General features: G+C 35.9%; 1 protein-coding gene across 1 annotated transcript in view; it reads right to left on the minus strand.

Moving 5' to 3' along the window:
* Positions 1-20296, minus strand: part of LOC107687335 (catenin delta-2-like) — a 175535-nt gene that overhangs the window by 77384 nt on the left and 77855 nt on the right. The window contains exon 8 of the mRNA XM_016484616.1: positions 9199-9439. Coding sequence (XP_016340102.1) covers positions 9199-9439 — 241 coding nt within the window. The remainder of the gene's footprint in view (positions 1-9198; positions 9440-20296) is intronic.

Genomic DNA, 20296 nt, shown 5'->3' on the forward strand with positions numbered 1-20296 from the left:
CTGTATAGATCCTGTGTGTGCGTGCATACCGGGAGGGTGTGATTAAATTAGCCATTTCCTATATAGATCCTGTGTGTGCGTGCAAACCGGGAGGGTGTGATTAAATTAGCCATTTCCTATGCATATATAATGGTTCCAAGCATAAGCGATCACGAGGTATCTCTCAACTATATGTTGTGAAAGAACTCTTTAGTCCTTGATACAAAAGATCTCTGTTGTCTCCTGATTGGATTAGTTTTTTTCATCACTCTAAGAAAAGAATGCGGGTCAGTTGGGTTTCAGAAGGGCAGGAAGCAGATGTTCAATGGGTCATGTGGTGTCACGCTGTAAAGATCCTGTGTGCGCATGCAAACCGGGAGGCTATGATTAAATTAGCCATTTCCTGTGCATATATAATGGTTCCATGCATAAGCGATCACGAGGTATCTCTCAACTATATGTTGTGAAAGAACTCTTTAGTCCTTGATACAAAAGATCTCTGTTGTCTCCTGATTGGATTAGTTTTTCATCACTCTTCCAATTCTTCTGAGGAGATAACGACAAGGGTTGAAAGGAAGTCGACCCAGAATATTGGTGTCACGTGATAGTGATGATTAGTTTAGACCTCGTGATGAGTTGATTCAATGGCGTATCTGTATCTGATCGATAGAAATCCTACATTAACTTCACTTGAAGTGTAGTAGTATCTACAAGCAAAATGAATGCTCCTGAGCTAAATTTCAACTGTCCCAGATAGATTTTAGTTTTTTATTTTTAATAAATTTGCAAAGATGTTAAAAACCTGTATTTTTTTGCTTGACAATTATGGTGAAAAAAACTAATTTAAAGCAGTTTATCATAAGGCAGCAACAAAACAAAATGTGAAAAAAATGAAGGGGTATGAATACATTCGCAAGGCACTGTATATATATATGAAATAAATAAAAACAAAATATTTTTTTTTTTCGGATGTAATCATCAAAACAATGCCCTACCGTATTGCAACGCATCACAGCAGTCAATCCAACACAGTCAAGAAAAGAGGTTGCCACGGTTTAGTAAACTGTGGACTACCTTTGGCTCTTCCTGTTGACTTGAATGATGATGCTTCCCGTTTGTCAGTTGATGGCCTTTCATTTTTAACCAGAAATGTGCACGCTGCTTTTCTGATGTTCACTGAAGTTTTCCGTGTCTTTTTCCTGGTGTAGAGTAGCGCTTGTTGTTTGTCATTTCTCCGATCACAAATGCAGACATGGTTTTATGCTTACGCGGCGCGATGCAACTCAACACGTAAAAAGACAGTAGAAGTCATTATAATCTGTAATTATATCCCGACTGGATGCAACAAATGCCTCGTTTATAATGGGGTTTTAATGTTTTTGTCTTGTCGCTCTGGCCGGACAGGGCATCACAATATGGTAAGGGGCGTCTCAATAGGTGAAAGTAGCAATCAAAATACCATTTCTTAGCTATAACTAGCCCTGTATAAGCAGCATAATGCATCAAATTGCCACTCTGCCACAATAATGCATATCTGAAGACTGACCTCCAGTTTCACAGACCCTCCACAGAATAATACCAACCACCTTTTTACAAGCACTACTCTCTTTTTATTAACCATCCTTAGGTCACTCAAGGGCATCACCTTCCCAACGTCCCACAAGACGTTTTCTGTAAATCACAGCGTGCATTTGTATTTGTCAATGCAGAAGCATGTTTTTGTCCCTAAGTGGACAAGGATGGCACCTCAAGTGCACGTCCACATTAAAACAAAGCAGAGAAAAAGCTCCTTGGTACCCCAGTAATAATGACTGTGTTGAAAAGAAGGTTTGCACCTTTGATCAGCTTTGATCAATAGAAGGGGGAAGGCGAAGGGCAGACCCCTTTATTTTCCGAAGGCAATCCCTTATTCTCTCCAGCTCTATGGGATACGGTGGCAAATCAATAACCCCCATTCAGTCACACTCATTTATCTTCATCCCTCAGTATCCCTTCTTCCTCCATGTTCTCTTGCACTGCAGATGGCTCATAACTCTGTTTATCGCTCCACGTCAGCAAGCGTAATACGATAACGTCTGCCAAAGATTTTCTCGCAAGTGTTGCGGCCAGTAGTGGCTGCTGCTTTTGACGGTTTACTGAGCACATGAACCATATTTTTAGCCGCATGATGAACGTTAATAACTTGCTAATGTGCTTTTTGTTTTTAATCACAGTGTGTCATTGACAGATTTCACATATGTGGATCGCAACTCCCAAACACCTGTCTAAGATACATTTTGAGGCAGTTGGTCGTGGCAATTATGGATTTCACACAACTTGTGTATAACAATTGCTTGAGAAAGTTTTGGCACTTGAGAACAGTTATGTCTTTGTATTCTGTCTGTTTCTTGAGGTTTGGGTTGTAGGCTACCATGTGCCGCTTTCAGGTGGAAAGGTCAAAGACTGTCTTTTTGCCATTTTGAATATGAATGAATGAATAAATGAGGCATTTATATAGCACTTTATCGTGTATTGCTGTACACCCAAAGCGCTTTACAATCATGTGGGGGGGTCTCTCCTCAACCACCACCAGTGTGCAGCATGCACCTGGATGATGCGACGGCAGCCACAGGACAACGGCGCCAGTGCGCTCACCACACACCAGCTACAGGTGGAGAGGAGAGATGGTCATAGAGCCAATCAAGTGGATGGGGATTATTAGGAGGCCATGATAGACAAGGGCCAGTGGTGGCAATTTGGCCAGGACACCGGGGTTACACCCCTACTCTTTACGAGAAGTGCCATGGGATTTTTAATGACCACAGAGAGTCAGGACCTCGGTTTAACATCTCATCCAAAAGATGGTGCTTTTTGACAGTATAGTGTCCCCGTCACTATACTGGGGCATTAGGACCCACACAGACCACAGGGTGAGCACCCCCTGCTGGCCTCACTAACACCTCTTCCAACAGCAACCTAGTTTTCCCAGGAGGTCTCCCATCCAGGTACTAACCAGGCTCAACCCTGCTTAGCATCAGTGGGCGACCAGTCTTGGGCTGCAGGGTGATATGGCTGTAATAGTTTAACGTTTCACCCAAGGACACAGTTTGCCCTTACAAATTCATACAAATTCAAAACACTTTTTAGCAGTGCTTCACACTTGCCGTGGGCTGAGGATGTCTAAACTTATTATGAGCTGCAGCACTTGTGGCAGTGTGTGGTTAGCATACCTGTCCTCCCTCATCCCTTTATCTCTAGGGAGGAAACACCGGAACAGAGCAGAAATAGCCTTCATTAGAGTCATAACCCGATTACAGCTTATCATGCAGCAAAATATACACAAAAATGCAATTAAACAAGCCATTTTCTCAAGAGAGCAAGCTAGAATTTTGTCACATAAGGGAACAAGCACTGTTAAGTGTTTAGGTCATTGGCTATTTGCCTTGTGTTCGCTCATAAATTAAATAGAGCAAAAAGATTCCTGAAGTGAAAACACTTAATTGTTTCCTCAGAGACAATGATTTTTAACAATAAACTACAAACATTTACAGACAGGCCTACTATTATGGAGGACCAAACCTGCAGAAATGAAAAATAAATGCATAAATAAAAAGATAAATAAATAGGAAAATAAATAAAGTTATAAATGACTTGATAAAACAAATATAATTCATTATAAAATGTAATCATGAATGTATTTTTTAAATAATTGTTTTCTTAATTTATTATATTATTTATTTATTTTTATATAATTGTATTTATTTTTAACTTTAATTTACTTCTTTCATGTATTTTAATTATTTTAAAATTTATTTAAAGAATTAATTAATTAATTTTAAAATTTATTTATTTATATGCCCATTTTTTATATTTATTTATTCCAATGTGTATTTATTTCCAGATTTATTTATACATTTATTTTTTTACTTTTCTGTGTGCAACATGGAAATGAGGGAGGCCAGTCCTTGCGGAGCTCAGGTACATATAAAAATAAATAAAGGTATAAATAAATATAAAAATAAATGAATGCATAAAAATAATTTCTGCAGGTTCAGTCCTCCATACTATGAGCTGAGAGATTGTTAAATGATGACATCAAGTATTATGTAGATGATGTAGTGATTTCAAAGTAATTTTATTTATTTAATAATATAATCATTTTTAATAATATTTTTGGAATAATTTTAAATATTTTTAAGGGCCAAAATTCTAGGGAAGAGTCACACTACTCTTGAAGAAAGATCCACCTTGGATCCACCAAGCTGCTGTTAGCATGGAAATGAGAAGCAAGCCAAACAGTATCCTTAGCAAACACTGACTCCCATGAAGCATTGCGAATGACTCTACACAAGGAAAACAAACTTTAAATATAAAAAATATATAATCATTAATTATAATTATTGTTTAATTTTGTAATGTTATATTTGATTACATTATTCACAATGCATTATGGGATGTGTAGTTCATTCAACTAATGTGTAGTTCATTAGTTAACTGTAGTTCAAAAGACATATAGTGCATACATTTGAATTTGAACTACTTCACAACCCTTAAAATTGTATGTTCTATATAGTATGAATAAGCATAGTATAAATGAAATTTGGATGTTCTACATCTGCCATGTGACCTACATTTCACTGCCATTCACAGATCCTCTCCTGTGGCCCCATGGGATAGTAAAGTGTCCACACTGCAGAATCTCACAGGAAGTGGTAGTATTCTATTTCAGACACAGCAATATGGTACAATCTATCTTTAAATAATTTTGAATGCATTTTTAATCTTGGTTCTCTTTAGAAATTTTATTGAAATCCCTGGGGAGAAAATTAATGGCAAAAATACTTCCGCAAACAAGGTTGCTGAAAAAGTGGGCGGTCCCAGTTGTGCTCCATTCAGGCACAGCCTTGCCTTTACTGTATATGAATCACACTCAGACTAACAAGCTCATGCTCTCATTCTGCTGCTAGTGCTAATGCTATTCAAACAACTTCCCTCCCTCCACAATATAAAAGGCCAACGTTCACAATAAAGATCAAAGACACTCTATCAGACATCTATATGAGGATAAATTCTGTGTGCATAAGCATATCAAACTGCATCTCTATACTGACTCCTTAAATGGCTTTAGTATAGTTAGCTACTTTGTGTTAGTAGCTACGTCCCTTTCAGTTGCTTGACTGTAACCGTTTTACATTATGAGCAACTCAGAGTAACATCTCCAACACTAATAGTATGTAGTCATCAGCTCTGCAGAGACTAAACAGCACCATTGCTAGACTGCAGTAGCCTTTATTAGCCCAACCATGAGTGTCACCAGAACTCACGACTAATTATCTGCTGTCGAGTTTTTCAGGAGCGCTGTAACACCGAGCAGATGCGGAGCCGCTTTCTATAATGGCAACATGCGATCGTCGCGGTCTAATTAACGGAAAAATGGAAAATAAAAGTTTTTAGTGATTTAATTAATACTATCACACATATCAGCAACTCCTTTAAAAATAAATTAAGTGTTATAATTGAGTGGTGCTGAGAGAAAGCGTGCATTCAAACAAAGGAAAAATAGAAAAATATTGATGGAGGGAACTAAATGGAAAATAAAAGTTTTCAGTGATTTAATTGCTATCATACATATCAACGACTCCTTTAAAAATAAATAAAGTGTTATAATACTGAGAGAGATGTGGATTCAAACAAAAGAAAACCTGACAAATAGATGAACACTAGAAATATCGGTAACACTTTAGTTTAGGGACCAGTTCTTACTATTAACTAGTTGCTTATTAGCATGTATATTACTAGCATATTGGCTATTTATTGGTACTTCTAAAGCACACATTAATGCCTTATTCTGCATGTCCATATTTTAGATACCTTAACAACTACATTGCTAACTATTAATAAGCAGCAAATTAGGAGTTTATTGAGGCAAAAGTGGGAATTGGTCCCCAAACTAAAGTGCGACTAAAATATTAAAATGATGCCTTATGGTATCTAGTGTATTATTAGAGAAAGGTGGGAAGAATAAGAATTATTTTGATTATTTATATGCCAGTCTAATACCCCCAGTCTTCATGAATATGGTTTGCCATCAGTAGCCAATATTAAAACAATTGTGTTTGTTAAGGCAAGCATCACTGTTACTATATATTTTTTTCATATTTAGCGTAAGGTTAGTGACTCACATAACTAATTCCATACAATTTGGACAAGAATTATACCTGAAATTGAAGCAAAAAGAGATGTTCTATTATTAACACCCTTGTAACCACCTAGAACACCATAGCAACTGCATAGCAAAACATTAAAATCACTCAGAGTACCTTAGTAACCACACAGAACACTTGAGCTACTGCATAGAAACACCATAAAATAATACAGAAAACCTTAGCAAACACCAAGCAATGCCTAACAACCACACAGAGTGAATTAGCAATGCAGAATCCATCAAATATGTACAACAAGACACAGAGCCACGAAAGCAGAAAAATATGCTAAATGACTGCTTTTTTTCTTTTAAATTAAATGTGAAGAATGCATTTAGATTTTTTTCAATATTTTCTAAAGAAGTCTCTTATGCTCACCAAGGCTGCATTTATTTGATCAAAAATACAGTACAATATTGCCAATAATTGCAATTTAAAATACTGGTTATCTATTTTTATATATTTTAAAATTTATTTCGGTGTCATTACTCCAGTCTTCAGTGTCACATGATCCTTCAGAAATCAATCTAACATGCTAATTTGGTTCCCAAGAAACATTTCTCATTATTATCAATGTTGAAAACAATTCTTATATGCTTAATGTCTTTGTTGAAACCATCATACTTTGTTTCAGGGCTCTTTGATGAATAGAAAGTAAAAAAAAAAAAAAACAGCATTTATTTGAAACATAAATGTCTGTACTGTAATTTTTAGTCAGTTGAATGCATTTTTGCTGAATTAAAAAAAAACAGTATAGTGTATGATCCCTGTCATATTTTCTGTGATCATGCCTGTCTGGGTACCACGTTTTGAGGAAGCGACCTTTAAAATGATCAATTCTGTTCAAGTCTGTAAAAACTGCACAGACTTCAATGCATCTGCCAGCCAAAATGCAAAAAGGTGAAACAAATAATATACTTCCAAAAGCTATTGACTAAGAAACAGTTACAGAATACGTAACAAGTCAGAGACTAATTAACAGTCTATTTTAGCCAGAAATCTCACTCCATATGCTTAGAATCCGTCTAAGATACAGAATCATAATCACAGGAAATAGTGTATCACATGCTAAAATATTTATTCTTATTAACTTGTTTATGTATTCAAATTATTTATTTGCACAAGACAGAAAAACAGTAGACAGAAAAAGCTATGGCGGTATAAAGATCCAGCAGGATTAGCCTTTGATAAGTCAACTGCTTTACTGTGACATGAACGGAAGATTACAAAACAGAGCTCCACTATGGATACAAAATCACTTCATTCTCATTTATGTCACGACCAAATGTTTACTGAGAATCCTGAATATGATTTTACCCCGATAGACTGTCTAAATGTGTATGATAATGATTTCTGAAGGATCATGAGACACTAAAGACTGGAGTAATTCAGCCTTGCCATCACAAGGATAAATAGCATTTTACAACATATTAAAATAATTTCACAACATTACTGTTTTTAATGTATTTTTGATCAAATAAATGCAGTCTTGGTGAAGACTTCTTTCAAAAACAAAAAATCTTACCGACCCCAAACTTTTGAACGGTAGTGTATGCAGACTAAAATTAAATATAAAATAAAAATAAAAATAAGACCAAAACACTAAACTAAAACGTGAAAATAAATAAATATAAATAAAAAAATCTTACCGACCCCAAAGTTTTGAACGGTAGTGTATGTAAACTAAAATTAAAATAAAGTCTAAAAAAAAAAAAAGAAATAGAAATATAGAACTAAAAAACCTAAATTAAAATAAAAACGCCAAAGTAACAACATCAAAACTAAAATAAGACAAAAATACTAAATGAAACTATGAAAAAAAAAAAAAAAAATTAATAAAAAAATATTACAGACCCCAAACTTTTCAACGGCAGTGTATGTAGACTAAAATAAAAATAAAACTTAAAAATACAAATAGAAAAATAAAAACAAGGAACCTAAATTAAAATAAAAAAGTATAAGTAACAACATCAAAACTAAAATAAGACCAAAACGCTAAACTAAAATGTGAAAATAAATAAATAAATAAATAAACAAATCTTACGATACATAATCAAATCAAAACTAAACTAAAATGGAAATGAAAGTAAAATTAAAAATAAAAATAACCTCACTATAAGACAAGCTGGATGATCAGTTAACTAGTTGTCCATCATGATCCATATACTTATAAGTTGGATTTGAAATTCTGAAACTTACAGTACAACAGGAACTTGGTTAGTCTCTACAGTGCTCTAAAACGGTAATACTCACTTGTACTGTACTATTCAATAGGGATGCGCCGATCCGATATTCATATCGGGTATCGGCTCCGATAGTGCCATTTTTCTCAGATCGGGTATCGGTCAGAGAGAGCCGATCCAAATCCGATTATTTTTTTTTATTTTTTTTTTTCGATTGTGCGAATTATTCTGTGTTACTTCTGAAGCCATACGATAGCTTAATGTGAGCTACATATGAATATTTAAGTCCTTACATTAAAGTTCACACAAACTCTTTTCTCCGCTGTGGCTGTCAGTCATTCGTTCAGCCTTTAAACCCTGGTCGCGTTTGGTTACAGCAGTCAGCTCGGTAAAGCTCTCTCCAAGATCATTCTGTGTTCCCATTATACTTGATTTGTAAATACATGTCTATGAATTGTGAAAGAATGATTATCAGTTCCACACACAGAGATATATAATATATAATATATAAATACATTTATTTAAATGAGGGTAAAAAAAATTCACTGGTATCGGATCGGTATCGGTATTGGCCAATACCGAACCCTAGGTATCGGAATCGGTATCGGAGGCGAAAAAGGCGGATCGGAGCATCCCTACTATTCAATACTCAATTTACTGATAAGACTAAATATAATTTCACCACAATACAAATGCAAGACTGTCAAATATTTCGCAAGAGGTCTCCAAAAACTGACACACACAACCCTTGAAAACCCCTTCAGCAGCCGCTCTTCCAGCTCAAATTTGATCGATATGTGTACATTTGCCAGGCACATTTATTGTGACTATAAAAAAGGTCCATGCAGACTCACCTGGGATCCTTCTGAATGCTGTCGATGGAGGGCGAGCGGGCCAGGTTGCCCTCGGGTGGCAGGGCAGGGCCAGACTTGCTGTAGGGAGACTCCACTGAAGAGCAGTACGGCAACGTGCGGTAAGTATCCGTGTAATTGGCGCCCTGACCGGACACATAGCCGCCTCTGGGAAACGTCCCTGTGGCATTCTGACTTCCTGTTCGCTGCAAGGGTACGGAGTCAACGCCGGGGGAGGACGGGGCTATGGCAGGAGAGTAGGGACAAAACAAGAAGTTCAGGACCTGCTCACAGAACTGATTCACTAGGTCTAGGTACAGGAACAATGAGGGGACAGTGAGAAGACAAGCAGGCAAGACGTGATACAATGAAAGAATGACAAGGAGGGAGCAGAAAGGAGAGGAAGAGACGACAGCAATGAGAACGACAGCAATGAGAACGACAGCAATTAAAAGCTCCTTAACAGGTACATAATAGAGACAAAGTGAGTGTTACTAGTCAAAATCGTTCTTTGGCAGATTAAAAACGGATTTATATGAGAAATAAAATGCATTTGGATAGTTTTGGATGTGCAAAACTACATCTTTTAAAGGGGTCCTATTATGCTTTTTCACTTTTTTAATTTTAGTCAGTGTGTAGTGTGTATGTTTGGGCATTAAAAAGATCTAGAAAGTTACAAATCTCAAAGTCCACTCCAAAGGGAGATATTTCGTTTTTTTAAAATCCCTTTTCAAGAACTACAACGAACAGCTCGTTTGGACTACAGCGTTTGTTTTCCGGGCTTTGTGATATCACAAAGCGGCTCATTAGAATATCATTACAAATAATTCCCGCCTACAGAAATTCAAATGGTTGGGGGGTGGGGAGGGGCGAGGTTGTGGTTAGAATGTTTGGTTGAGTGAGTGCATCAGATGAGACAACGAAGAAGTGCTGCTGCAGAGTTAGTGCATCAGAGAAAACAAAGAAGAAGAGCTGCTGTGCTGTAGCGTCAAATTTTTGGCATGTCTAGAACAGCGGTTTTTCAATTCCAGTCCTCGCATACCCATGCTCTGCACATTTTGTATGTTTCTCTTATTGCTTCATAATTATATGTTATATTTGTTTGTTATTGTTTGTTATATTTGACTGTAAGTGCCCTGCGAAGTGGACATTACCGGATATTCCTCCGTGATTCCAGTTTGAAGGGAGCGTATATGTTCCATACAAAGGGCATTTAAGTGTGCGAGACGTGAATTTAAATTGTATTTATTTACAGACTTCTCGTCCGGTGTGCGACCGCCTGAAACACTGTTTTTTTCACCTCCGTGCCCAAACGTCTTTGTTTGGGCTTCCGAAAGCGGATGATGTCAGGAAACCGTGGTTGCAATTTATTTTTAACTCTGTTCCTGAGCATTATAACCCCAATTTGCTATTGTGTTCTGCGCATTTTACTGAGGACAGCTTCCACAACACGAGTGAGTACGACCGGATTCGCCAAAAGCTTTTGTTGAAAGACGGAGCAAGGGGCGTGGCAGTACTGAAACACCGTCTAAGCTGTTCGCCAATCACAACGCACTGGGACAGCTAACCAATCACAACACATTTTGTTTTTCGGAAGGCTGACCTTCATCAAAGTCTTCATCAAACTAATCGAGCCGTTTGTGCCAGGCTGGGGAGAAAGGTATTTTAATAATGTAAATTATGTGAAAAATAATGCGTTTTTCGAACCACCAAGCATGAGAGCATGTTCTAGTACACCCCCAAAACAAAATCAAGACTTTGTAAAAGAGCATAATAGGACCCCTTTAACAAATTTGACTAAACGTTGCCTAAACGACTTCTTAAGTAATCACAATCAGCCATATGGATGTTGCATTTCTTTAAAGGGGATGCTGAATTAAATGTCTGATTAAATTTTTTATTTTAATTTTTTTTTACATTTATTTGATAAATTATTACTTTTATTCAGACATTTATAAAGACAAACATTCTGAAGATGTTTATAAAGTGACAAAAAGTTTCTATTTAAAAAATGCTGAATTTTCTATTAATTAGAGAATCCTTAAAGTATAAAATAAATAAATAAAGGAGCACAACTGTGTTCAACATGGATAACAATAATAAATATTTCTTGAGCACCAAATCATATTAAAATGATTCATTTGACACTGAAGACTGGAGTAATGGCTGCTGAAAATTCAGTTTTGCCATCACAGTAATATAATATAATATAATATAATATAAGTTATTTTAAATTGTAACAATATTACTGTTTTTAATGTTTTTATTGTTAAAAAACAACAACAACACCACCCCAACATGTTGAATGGTATAGACTAAAATGAACCTAAACCCTAAAAAATAAAAAAAATAAAAAACTAGATTAAAATAAAAAAGGAACAAAACCAAAACTAAAATAAGACCTAAAAAATAAACTATAACTAAAATGAAACATTAATAAAAAAAATAACCTCACTATATGACAAGCTGATTGCAGGATGATTAGTTAACTAGTTGTGACCCAAATGCTGAAAATTGCAGTAAAATTCAATAAACTGCTTGATTAGTCTCTATAGTCCTCTAAAATGGTCCAAAACTTGTAATTAAATAATTCATCTCTATGCCTGATGACTCACCGATTGACCAAGCTTATGTAAGTTGTGACCGTTTCAAAAAACTGTGTGAAAATGGAAAATTAATGTCTACAGCGAGACAGGATGGCATCAGATGAAGGTGACATCACAGGTCATGTGACTCCCTCATTATCTTTATACAGGTGCAGCTGTATCTGATAACTCTAAGAGGCAGATCAATTTAAATGTGCATTTGTTTGGTTTTTAACATATTGAGGTGACAGAGTGTATCCATTTTGCTCAATATGAGGGTAATGTGGCAGCCACTGTCTGCTAGACAGTCACAGTGGAGTGTCTCATAAATCTGCAGCGCGAGACGATCAATGGCAGGGTTCAGAGTCTTTACCACAACACTGCCAGTGAAGCCGTAAAACAGGACTATTAGTCACCAAACACAAAGTGCACCCTGGGAGAAAAGGCTCAATGTATCTTCGGAGACCATCCATGACTCTTCAGCTTCCTTTGGAGAAAATGTTGCACTCGCTTAGTGCAGGCTAAAGATAATTAGACAGAGTTTGAGATTAATGAAGACCAGTTGAAAAAGGAAAAAAGAGGCAGAGAGCTAGAAACAGGGTGAGAGAGGAAGGGGAGCCTGATGGATTGAATATATAATGAGAAGCTGACAGACAGAGGAGAAGTTTAGCTAAAATAACTAAAACTAACCCTGGAATAAAAGTTATGTATAAAATACACAAACACACACACACACACACACACACACACATACATATATATCACACACACACACACACTTAAATTTATGAGGCATATATTTATTTATTTATTTTATTTCTATTCAAAAGTCTCTGGAAAAAAGTAGATCACTTTAACTGCACTTTACAAAAAAAACAATGACATGGCAGAGTATCCATTTGGCTCAATATAAGAGTGTGGGTGTTTTGGCTTTGGGTTTACTCAAATTCATTACTCGAATGTGAAGATTTCAAATAAAGAAGGTCTCTAACTGGTTTAGCACTGAAGGCCCCTAGGGCTTGATTTACAGCTCCAACTGCATGTGCATACACCTTTGGCAGGTGAAAATCTATCTGTATGCCATTAATTATCGTGCAAAAAAGGGCTAATTAAATTTCAGTCTTTAACTAAAAGCAGAGTAACCGACATTGACTGTTTTGAATCTCACTCGATCTCACATAGTAAGGTCACACACTGATTCAGTTAATGAATGAAAGATGATATATCATCAAATACTGCTGCAATTCTAAAAAAAATTTTCTTCTTGACACACTTTTCCAAAAAAGTAAGTATTCCGCTTATCACTGTATGTGTAAGTGCTGCTGCTCCAGGCCTCTGCGAAGACTTTATCATCATGAAGTGTTGCCACTCTGCCATAGCGACGAAGCCTCGGGAAAATGACCTTTCGGTGACCTTCAGATTCCATTAGCTTATCTTATCAGAAATGGTGTATCTTATGCGACCCCACACATCACTACACGGACAAGGGCTTTCCTCGGCACAGCGTGAGATAAAACACACAAACGGACAAGGACGCACACAAACCCACAACACACCAAAAGGTGGATAAGATCTTGCATAAAATCTCGACAACCGATCCGTCTCGTATCTATTATTAGTCATCGGCAATCGTAAACAATGCGAGAGCAGAAAGTAATAACTGGCAAATATGAGACTGCATATATTTTCGCTATAAAAATGATAGATGGACCCATAAACAACAACAAAGCAGGTGTTTATTAACTCACAGTAGGTTTTTCATCTTTTTTCATCTGTGAGAAATTTTAATGGTCAGTTCCAGCGTCAACTCAATATATTTCTCTACAACTTTATAATCCACCGCTGGTTAATTCCATCACCGTAGATCCTGTCCTCTATCATTAAGGGTAGGTGAGAATAAAACGGCGCATTGGCTGGTACAATGGCTGGTAAATACATCTCTCTGGGGCCACACTGTGCATTCACCGTCTTAGTGAAACGCTGACAGTTTCTCTTATTCATTTTGTACAGAGGCTGTTAACGAGGGCAACTATCCGATAATGTGCTTTAGTGAATCCTGCTATTTCCTGACAACAGCGTTTGACGGTGTAATTCTTTAATTAACTCGCATACTAAGCCTTTTTGCTGTGTTCTACTTCCTTTGACACCGTATACAGTCTTTTCTTAAGCCAGTTTGAAGGACACTTGTGAATAACGGCCAACTTTCCTCTGCTAATCTGCGCCTTCTCTCTCTGAACCGTATAAAGCAACATGACAACCAATCATTTTTTTCTTTCTTTTTTTCTGCTCAGAATCATAATACGTTATTGTACAAAAGTTAAAAAGTCAGTATGATCTTTTTTAAGAAACAATACTTCTATAAGTGTGCATTACATTGATCAAAAGTGACAGTAAAGATATTTATAATGTTACTAAAGATTTTTATTTCTAATATAGGCTGTTCTTTTGCACTTTCTATTTATCAAAAAGTCCTGAAAATTGTAATACGATTTCCACCAAAAATGACAGCAGCACAACTGTTTTCAACATTCAAAATAAGAAATGTTTCTTGAGCACCAAATCAGCATATTAGAATGATTTCTGAAGGATCATGTGACACTGAAGATTAGAGTAATGATACTGCAAATTCAGCTTTGCATCACAGAAAAAAAAAAGAAAATGTAAAAAAAAAAAAGAAATGTTTCACAATATTACTGTTTTTACTGTATTTTGATCAAATAACTGTAGCCTTGCTGAGCATAAGACATCTTTCAAAAACTTACTGAATAAACATTAAGTAAACATTTAAAAGATATAATGTTACTCGTCTCTATTTTTATTAAAATGTAAAATTTTCATGTCTTTTTAAAAATAAAAAAACATAAATCTCAGCTTTTCACCTTGGAGAGAATGGTTTCCTGGTTCTAATTCACCCCGAGGAACTTTGTAGTTTTTAAAAAAAATGTATTGTATGTACCTCAGGGGATGTATATCAAGAGCTGGATGTACTTGTTTGCATTTTGTGGTTTCACTAGAATGGATAGCGGGCCGCTGCAGCTGTGCAACAGCGATAGATGTACATAAGAGAAGATTACCACTGCTGCTTTCCACCTCTGATAACAGCCACAAACCCTCAGCTTAAACATTAAAAATAACACACTCCAGTGCCAGATCACCACTCATTATAACACACACTAACACAGGGAAAAGTCTGGAGATGTACAGTATAAACAAAGAAAATGTGAATAGGCAGACGTGTTAATGTGCCACAAAGATGTAAACCTATGAAACACGCACTGATTGTCATGACAACAGCATTTCATACCTCATACTGTATTTATAAAGCCGGTTTTATTACCAGATTTCAAACTAAGAATAAGAAATGTATGAGAATTAAAACTAAAAAAAGCCACAAGTGAAAGACCTTGACATTACTATGAATGTGTTTCTAAGTGCATCCTTCCAGCACTGAGGCTGAATATGAAACGCTCTCATTCTACACTCTCTTTCAATCTTCTATCTGGCATCTCATAAATCAAACACACACACCCAGCCAATGTTTCTAATCTCCTCTTGTGGAAAGGCTTTGAATATTCTATAGGTTTGATAATGGGCTGCTCTTTTAAATTACCTGACCTTTGAGATAGGAATCAGAGGATCCAGCATCTCCTTAGCATTGGCATCAATAGATTCAGTGCTCTGGTACAGAGTAATGTGATCATAAACAAACTGCCCTTTCTTCTTTTGCACAGCTGCTTCTCATAGCATTTTCTTTCTCTGCGTGATATTACACCCTGCCAAAGGTCACTCCCACTTAACAGAAACATATTAGAGGAATTATTTGGTGCTCTGCCATTTGCTATGCTGGAAAAAAAAGGTGTGCAATACAATAAAGGGCTACCTGCTTTACTGGGGGTATCTGAATGACTCGCCTCGGTCTCGAATGGATCCATCTGTTTGCTCTGAAGAGAGAGCTTCAAATGCTGACATTAGGAAAATATCACCCTCTGAAAGCAATTCAACCAAGAATGCCGGTGAGATTGTGTTTATACTTGAGATGTAGTACAGAGGATTTTCCAATAAAGGCATGCATGTTATCTGGATGAAATTATTGTGTGTGCATGTTGTCGGTCTGAGCGGTTTAGATGCAAATGTGCATCTGCTAAGCAGCAGGAGTGCAACCTGATGGTGTGCTTTATTTTTCATTTTAAAGAGGATAGTTCTGGTCCTTGATGCTGATTGGTCAATACATTGTTCCAGCTGTACTAAAATGCATGAAGTGGTAGCTATGATACAAATTACCTGTTCAATTAGCTGCTGTGCACACAATAGAACGCCATTTCAACATCAGAGTAAAAATAAAATAAAATAAAATAAATTAAAATAAAAATGTGAGCATGCCTGTAACAAGTTACTGCACTACTACATAAATAAATAAATGTGTGAGTGTGCATGTGTTTGCGTGTGTAATTACAGTATAAACATGTATACTATATAATGATAATAAAATATATACATAAAAACAAAAACTAAATATGAGCTAATGAAACAAGTTGAGTTAATTACATGAATCTAAGTTTCTTATCTTTAAATACATTATCGCTCAAAAGTTTGAGGTCAGTAACAATTTTTAAAAATTATTTTTACAGAACTTATTCATTCAATTAATTAAAAAAGGGGCAGTTAAGACTCCATAAAAATACTGTATAAACAAGCATATGTTATAAAAGAAACGAAAAAAAAAAGGTTACTACGTAATAAAAATATTAAGGACACACATTTTTATAAAATAAATTAAGTAAATACATTATAAATAAATAAGTAAATAAATAAATAATTTTATGATAAAATTATATATTTATATTTTTATGGAATAATATTTTGTTGTTAAAAATATGTTGTGGTACATCACAGTAATAAGGTTGAAGACAGAGATGACTGAATTTTACTGAAAAACTGGTGAACTAAACTCAATATGAAAAATATAGTATAATTTTTGGGGGGGCGTTTTTACATTGTTTTCATGATAGGATAGTTGAGATATGACTATGAGGAAGCGAGTGGGAGAGAGAGAGGAGGACGGGGACGGGATTGGGAAAGATTCATGGGATTCGAACTCGGGACACCCGAAGCGCAACTGCCACAAGGCTATCGGCACCGACAATATGAAAAATATTTTAACCCCATCATATACAATCTCTGTTGATGGCTTAGGGTGCTTTCACACCTGTAGATCGATTGCTTTGTTTCGAAACAGGGATTAAAATGATTACAATGTTGCTTTTTATTCTTGGTGCAGTTCGCTTTCACGCGGCAAAGTTTCTAAATGGACCAAATTTGTTAATAGAAGTCATGCGCGAGTAAACTTTTGTCTCATTGGTCAAAGTTCCACGGTTTATTTTCTGGGATTCCACTTAGCTGTCACAGCTGTCATCCATTAGGATGGAGGTTCCGAAACAACGGGCCAGGTGTGAAAGCACCCTCAGACTCACTCATGCAACATCATGTTCCTCAGTAACTGATCTGATGAGGTCTTCTGCAGAGGTTGGCTTGTTAGGCTTCAGTTCCATTTGAACATGAATGATTCCCACTACACATACAGTAGACATGTCACTCAGACTCAAGTGTGTGTTAAGGCCCTTAACATATGGCTCAACAACAGCACAGGATCCACTGAGGTTGTAAATATAATCCGTGTTACGCCTCACATCCTTGGACCGAGGCTACGGGACAGATACAAGATGATGTTTCACGTGATCAAGACGCTGCCTCCGTGTCTCCCCGCCAGCACCTCAGCGTAAGTTATGAGTGCCATCCATCTTCTGTAGAGTGTTTATGTGTCTGCGTGTGTGCGAGTGTGCATGTAATTGCTCATTAGCCATGCTTGAGAGGAGCAGAGTCCAGATTCACAGGATGGTATTAAACTGAGCTCACAACTGGTCCAAACTGTTACTGTTCCACTGATTTACAGACTCCACACAAAGACTGCATACAGTATGAGCTTTAGTGATCTCACAATCTAATAGGTGACTGTGGTTAATTTCCCTTGCCATTGCCTACAGTTTACTACCCCTTTTACTGTTTTAAGTTTTTTTGTATTGAAGTTTATGGTATTGAATGCATTGTAGTTAGTTTAATTGAATATTAAAATTAAACAATAATGTACATAAAGTAAAATACAAAACATAACAAATATAAACATCTAAAATTTAATTATTATTTTATGAAATGCAATACATATTAAGGATTAAAATGAAAAAAGTACAAACATGCATATGCTAAAAACGTTAGTATGTAATAAAATATTTTCAATAAAAATAATAATACAATACAAAAAATAAAGTATTTATTTTATAAAAATATACAATTATTATTTTATTATTAAATTTATCATATACATTTTTACAATTATATTCCATTCATAATTAATAGATTTTGAAAAGATACTGAATATATTCATACGTTTAATATTTAGCGCACAAAATATCACTAAAGTTAGAGATTTGTTGGGTTCTTTGCACTCTTAAGTTGAACAAATAGTTCAGTACTTTATTTACATGAACTATCACTATTGATGACTTAAGGAATACCTGCTAGTGCATATAACATTCTACAAAGATGTTACTCTCTAAATTTCATATTACCACTCAAGTTCAATTTTAATATATCTAAATTAAAATGTTAATCACCTAGCTGCTACCAAGAACAACCTGAATATTTATGGCTTATTTGGTTTGTCAAGGAATGTTTGGACACTTTAGGAAAACATAAAAAACAATTGCAAATCAAAACATCAAAATGTACATACCTAGAAATATAACAGAAAGGAAGCTCCTATTTAATTCAGCACCCCAGAATCAAGTATGCTCTGTATGTTCACATCTGTATCAAATTCAAATGATATGCTGTACAGTAAAAACTCATGAGCAGGTCCCTTTACTCTTGTGCATCTTGTAAGGGAAAAGAAAATCTCAGAAGAAAAGTCAAAGTAGATATATTTTAGGTGCTTCATCTTATATAACAACTGGAACAGGCTGCTATATTCAGATACGAGTTAAACTGAGCCTCTCAATAGGGAATTTACTGCTTATCTCCACAAATTATATACTGTATGTGGGTATTGTGAGCAAGTAATACACCCTGAAAGCTCAGCAAAAACACAATGTTACATTTCATATAAAGCACAGGTATTACAAATGTAAAGACGACTCAGAACAACGAGGTCGGCGGGCAGAATTCTGGGAACGGACCGTGTTTTCATGGTTTGATGAAGATGGTTTTTGATGGTGCTCGACGAACGGTTTGATTTTATATCAATCTTGTGAGTCGTATGACAGTAAGCGGCGTATAAGCACCCGGTGAACGGAAAAAGAGCTTCAATATCCAAAGAGCACTTTCCACTCTTTGCTTCAAACCGCACTTCACAACGGCTGAAATACTCTTCCTTACTTTTCCACTTCAGCTTCAAGTATTGCTTTAGACTCTCGAACCGAGGTTTGCATAACAACTGACGTAAAATCAAGGTTCCTTACTCTTTTTTTCAGAGAACATCCAGCAGCTCTCATCTGGGGTATTATGGCCCATTTTTCTACATATGAAACAGATGCAGGAAACAGACTTAATAGTTTAATGCAAAAATAGCCCCACTTTGTCATATTAGTCATCTTGTATGATAAAATTCAGCCAAACGCACACTGTTTTGGTAGCTCGTCTCCTGTTCTATGATAAAGCATGGTCAGTTATGGAGGGATGCGAGTAGGAAAGCTCCATCAGCATTTGATAGAGAGCACTTCCCTCAAGCTCGGGTTAATTCCTTTGCTCGGTTCCAAAATTAGTCTTTTCAGCACATTCTTAGCCGCAGACGCTGCTCTTCCAGTTGCTCTACACAAAGCCTAATTAACTTCATGAAGTTTGAATTTCAGAGCTAGATATTAACGAGAGATCCTGCAATGGTGCAGCAGCAGAATGAAAGGCCATGAGGAGCTTAATCACATTCACATTATCTGGAGCTTTGTGCAAGATCATATTTGATTCCCGGATAGGCAAACTTGTAATGAATAATGTACTTGAAAGGAATCAGCATTACGGGGAATCCATAATGGGCCAAACTAATAAAATGTGATACTGTCATAATGTTGAGTTTCTGTAGAGATAACGATTTTGGAAAATCCCACAAAAGCTGCCCGGATCATATCTAATCTCAAAGACAAAAATACAAAATTATGTTTTTCACAATGACAATGAAGCCTATTTTTATGGGGTTTTTTTATGACCAAGAAATTTGTATATTTAAATTTAGCATATGTTAACCTCAAAATTCTCATTATTGTACTGTATTCTGGCCATTTTATTTAAAATTCATGTCTAGTTCTCATTAATGTCAATGATGATCTCAGAGCAATACAAGCTTTTAAAATAAATAAATAAATACCATCATAAAAGGCAGCACAATTGCTAGATTTATAAATACTTTAAATTTATAACAGACAGACAGACAGACAGACAGATAGATAGATAGATAGATAGATAGATAGATA

The sequence above is a fragment of the Sinocyclocheilus anshuiensis genome, unplaced genomic scaffold (genome assembly GCF_001515605.1).
Source record: "Sinocyclocheilus anshuiensis isolate Anshui unplaced genomic scaffold, SAMN03320099.WGS_v1.1 scaffold3679, whole genome shotgun sequence".
NCBI classification, from domain to species: Eukaryota; Metazoa; Chordata; class Actinopteri; order Cypriniformes; family Cyprinidae; genus Sinocyclocheilus; species Sinocyclocheilus anshuiensis.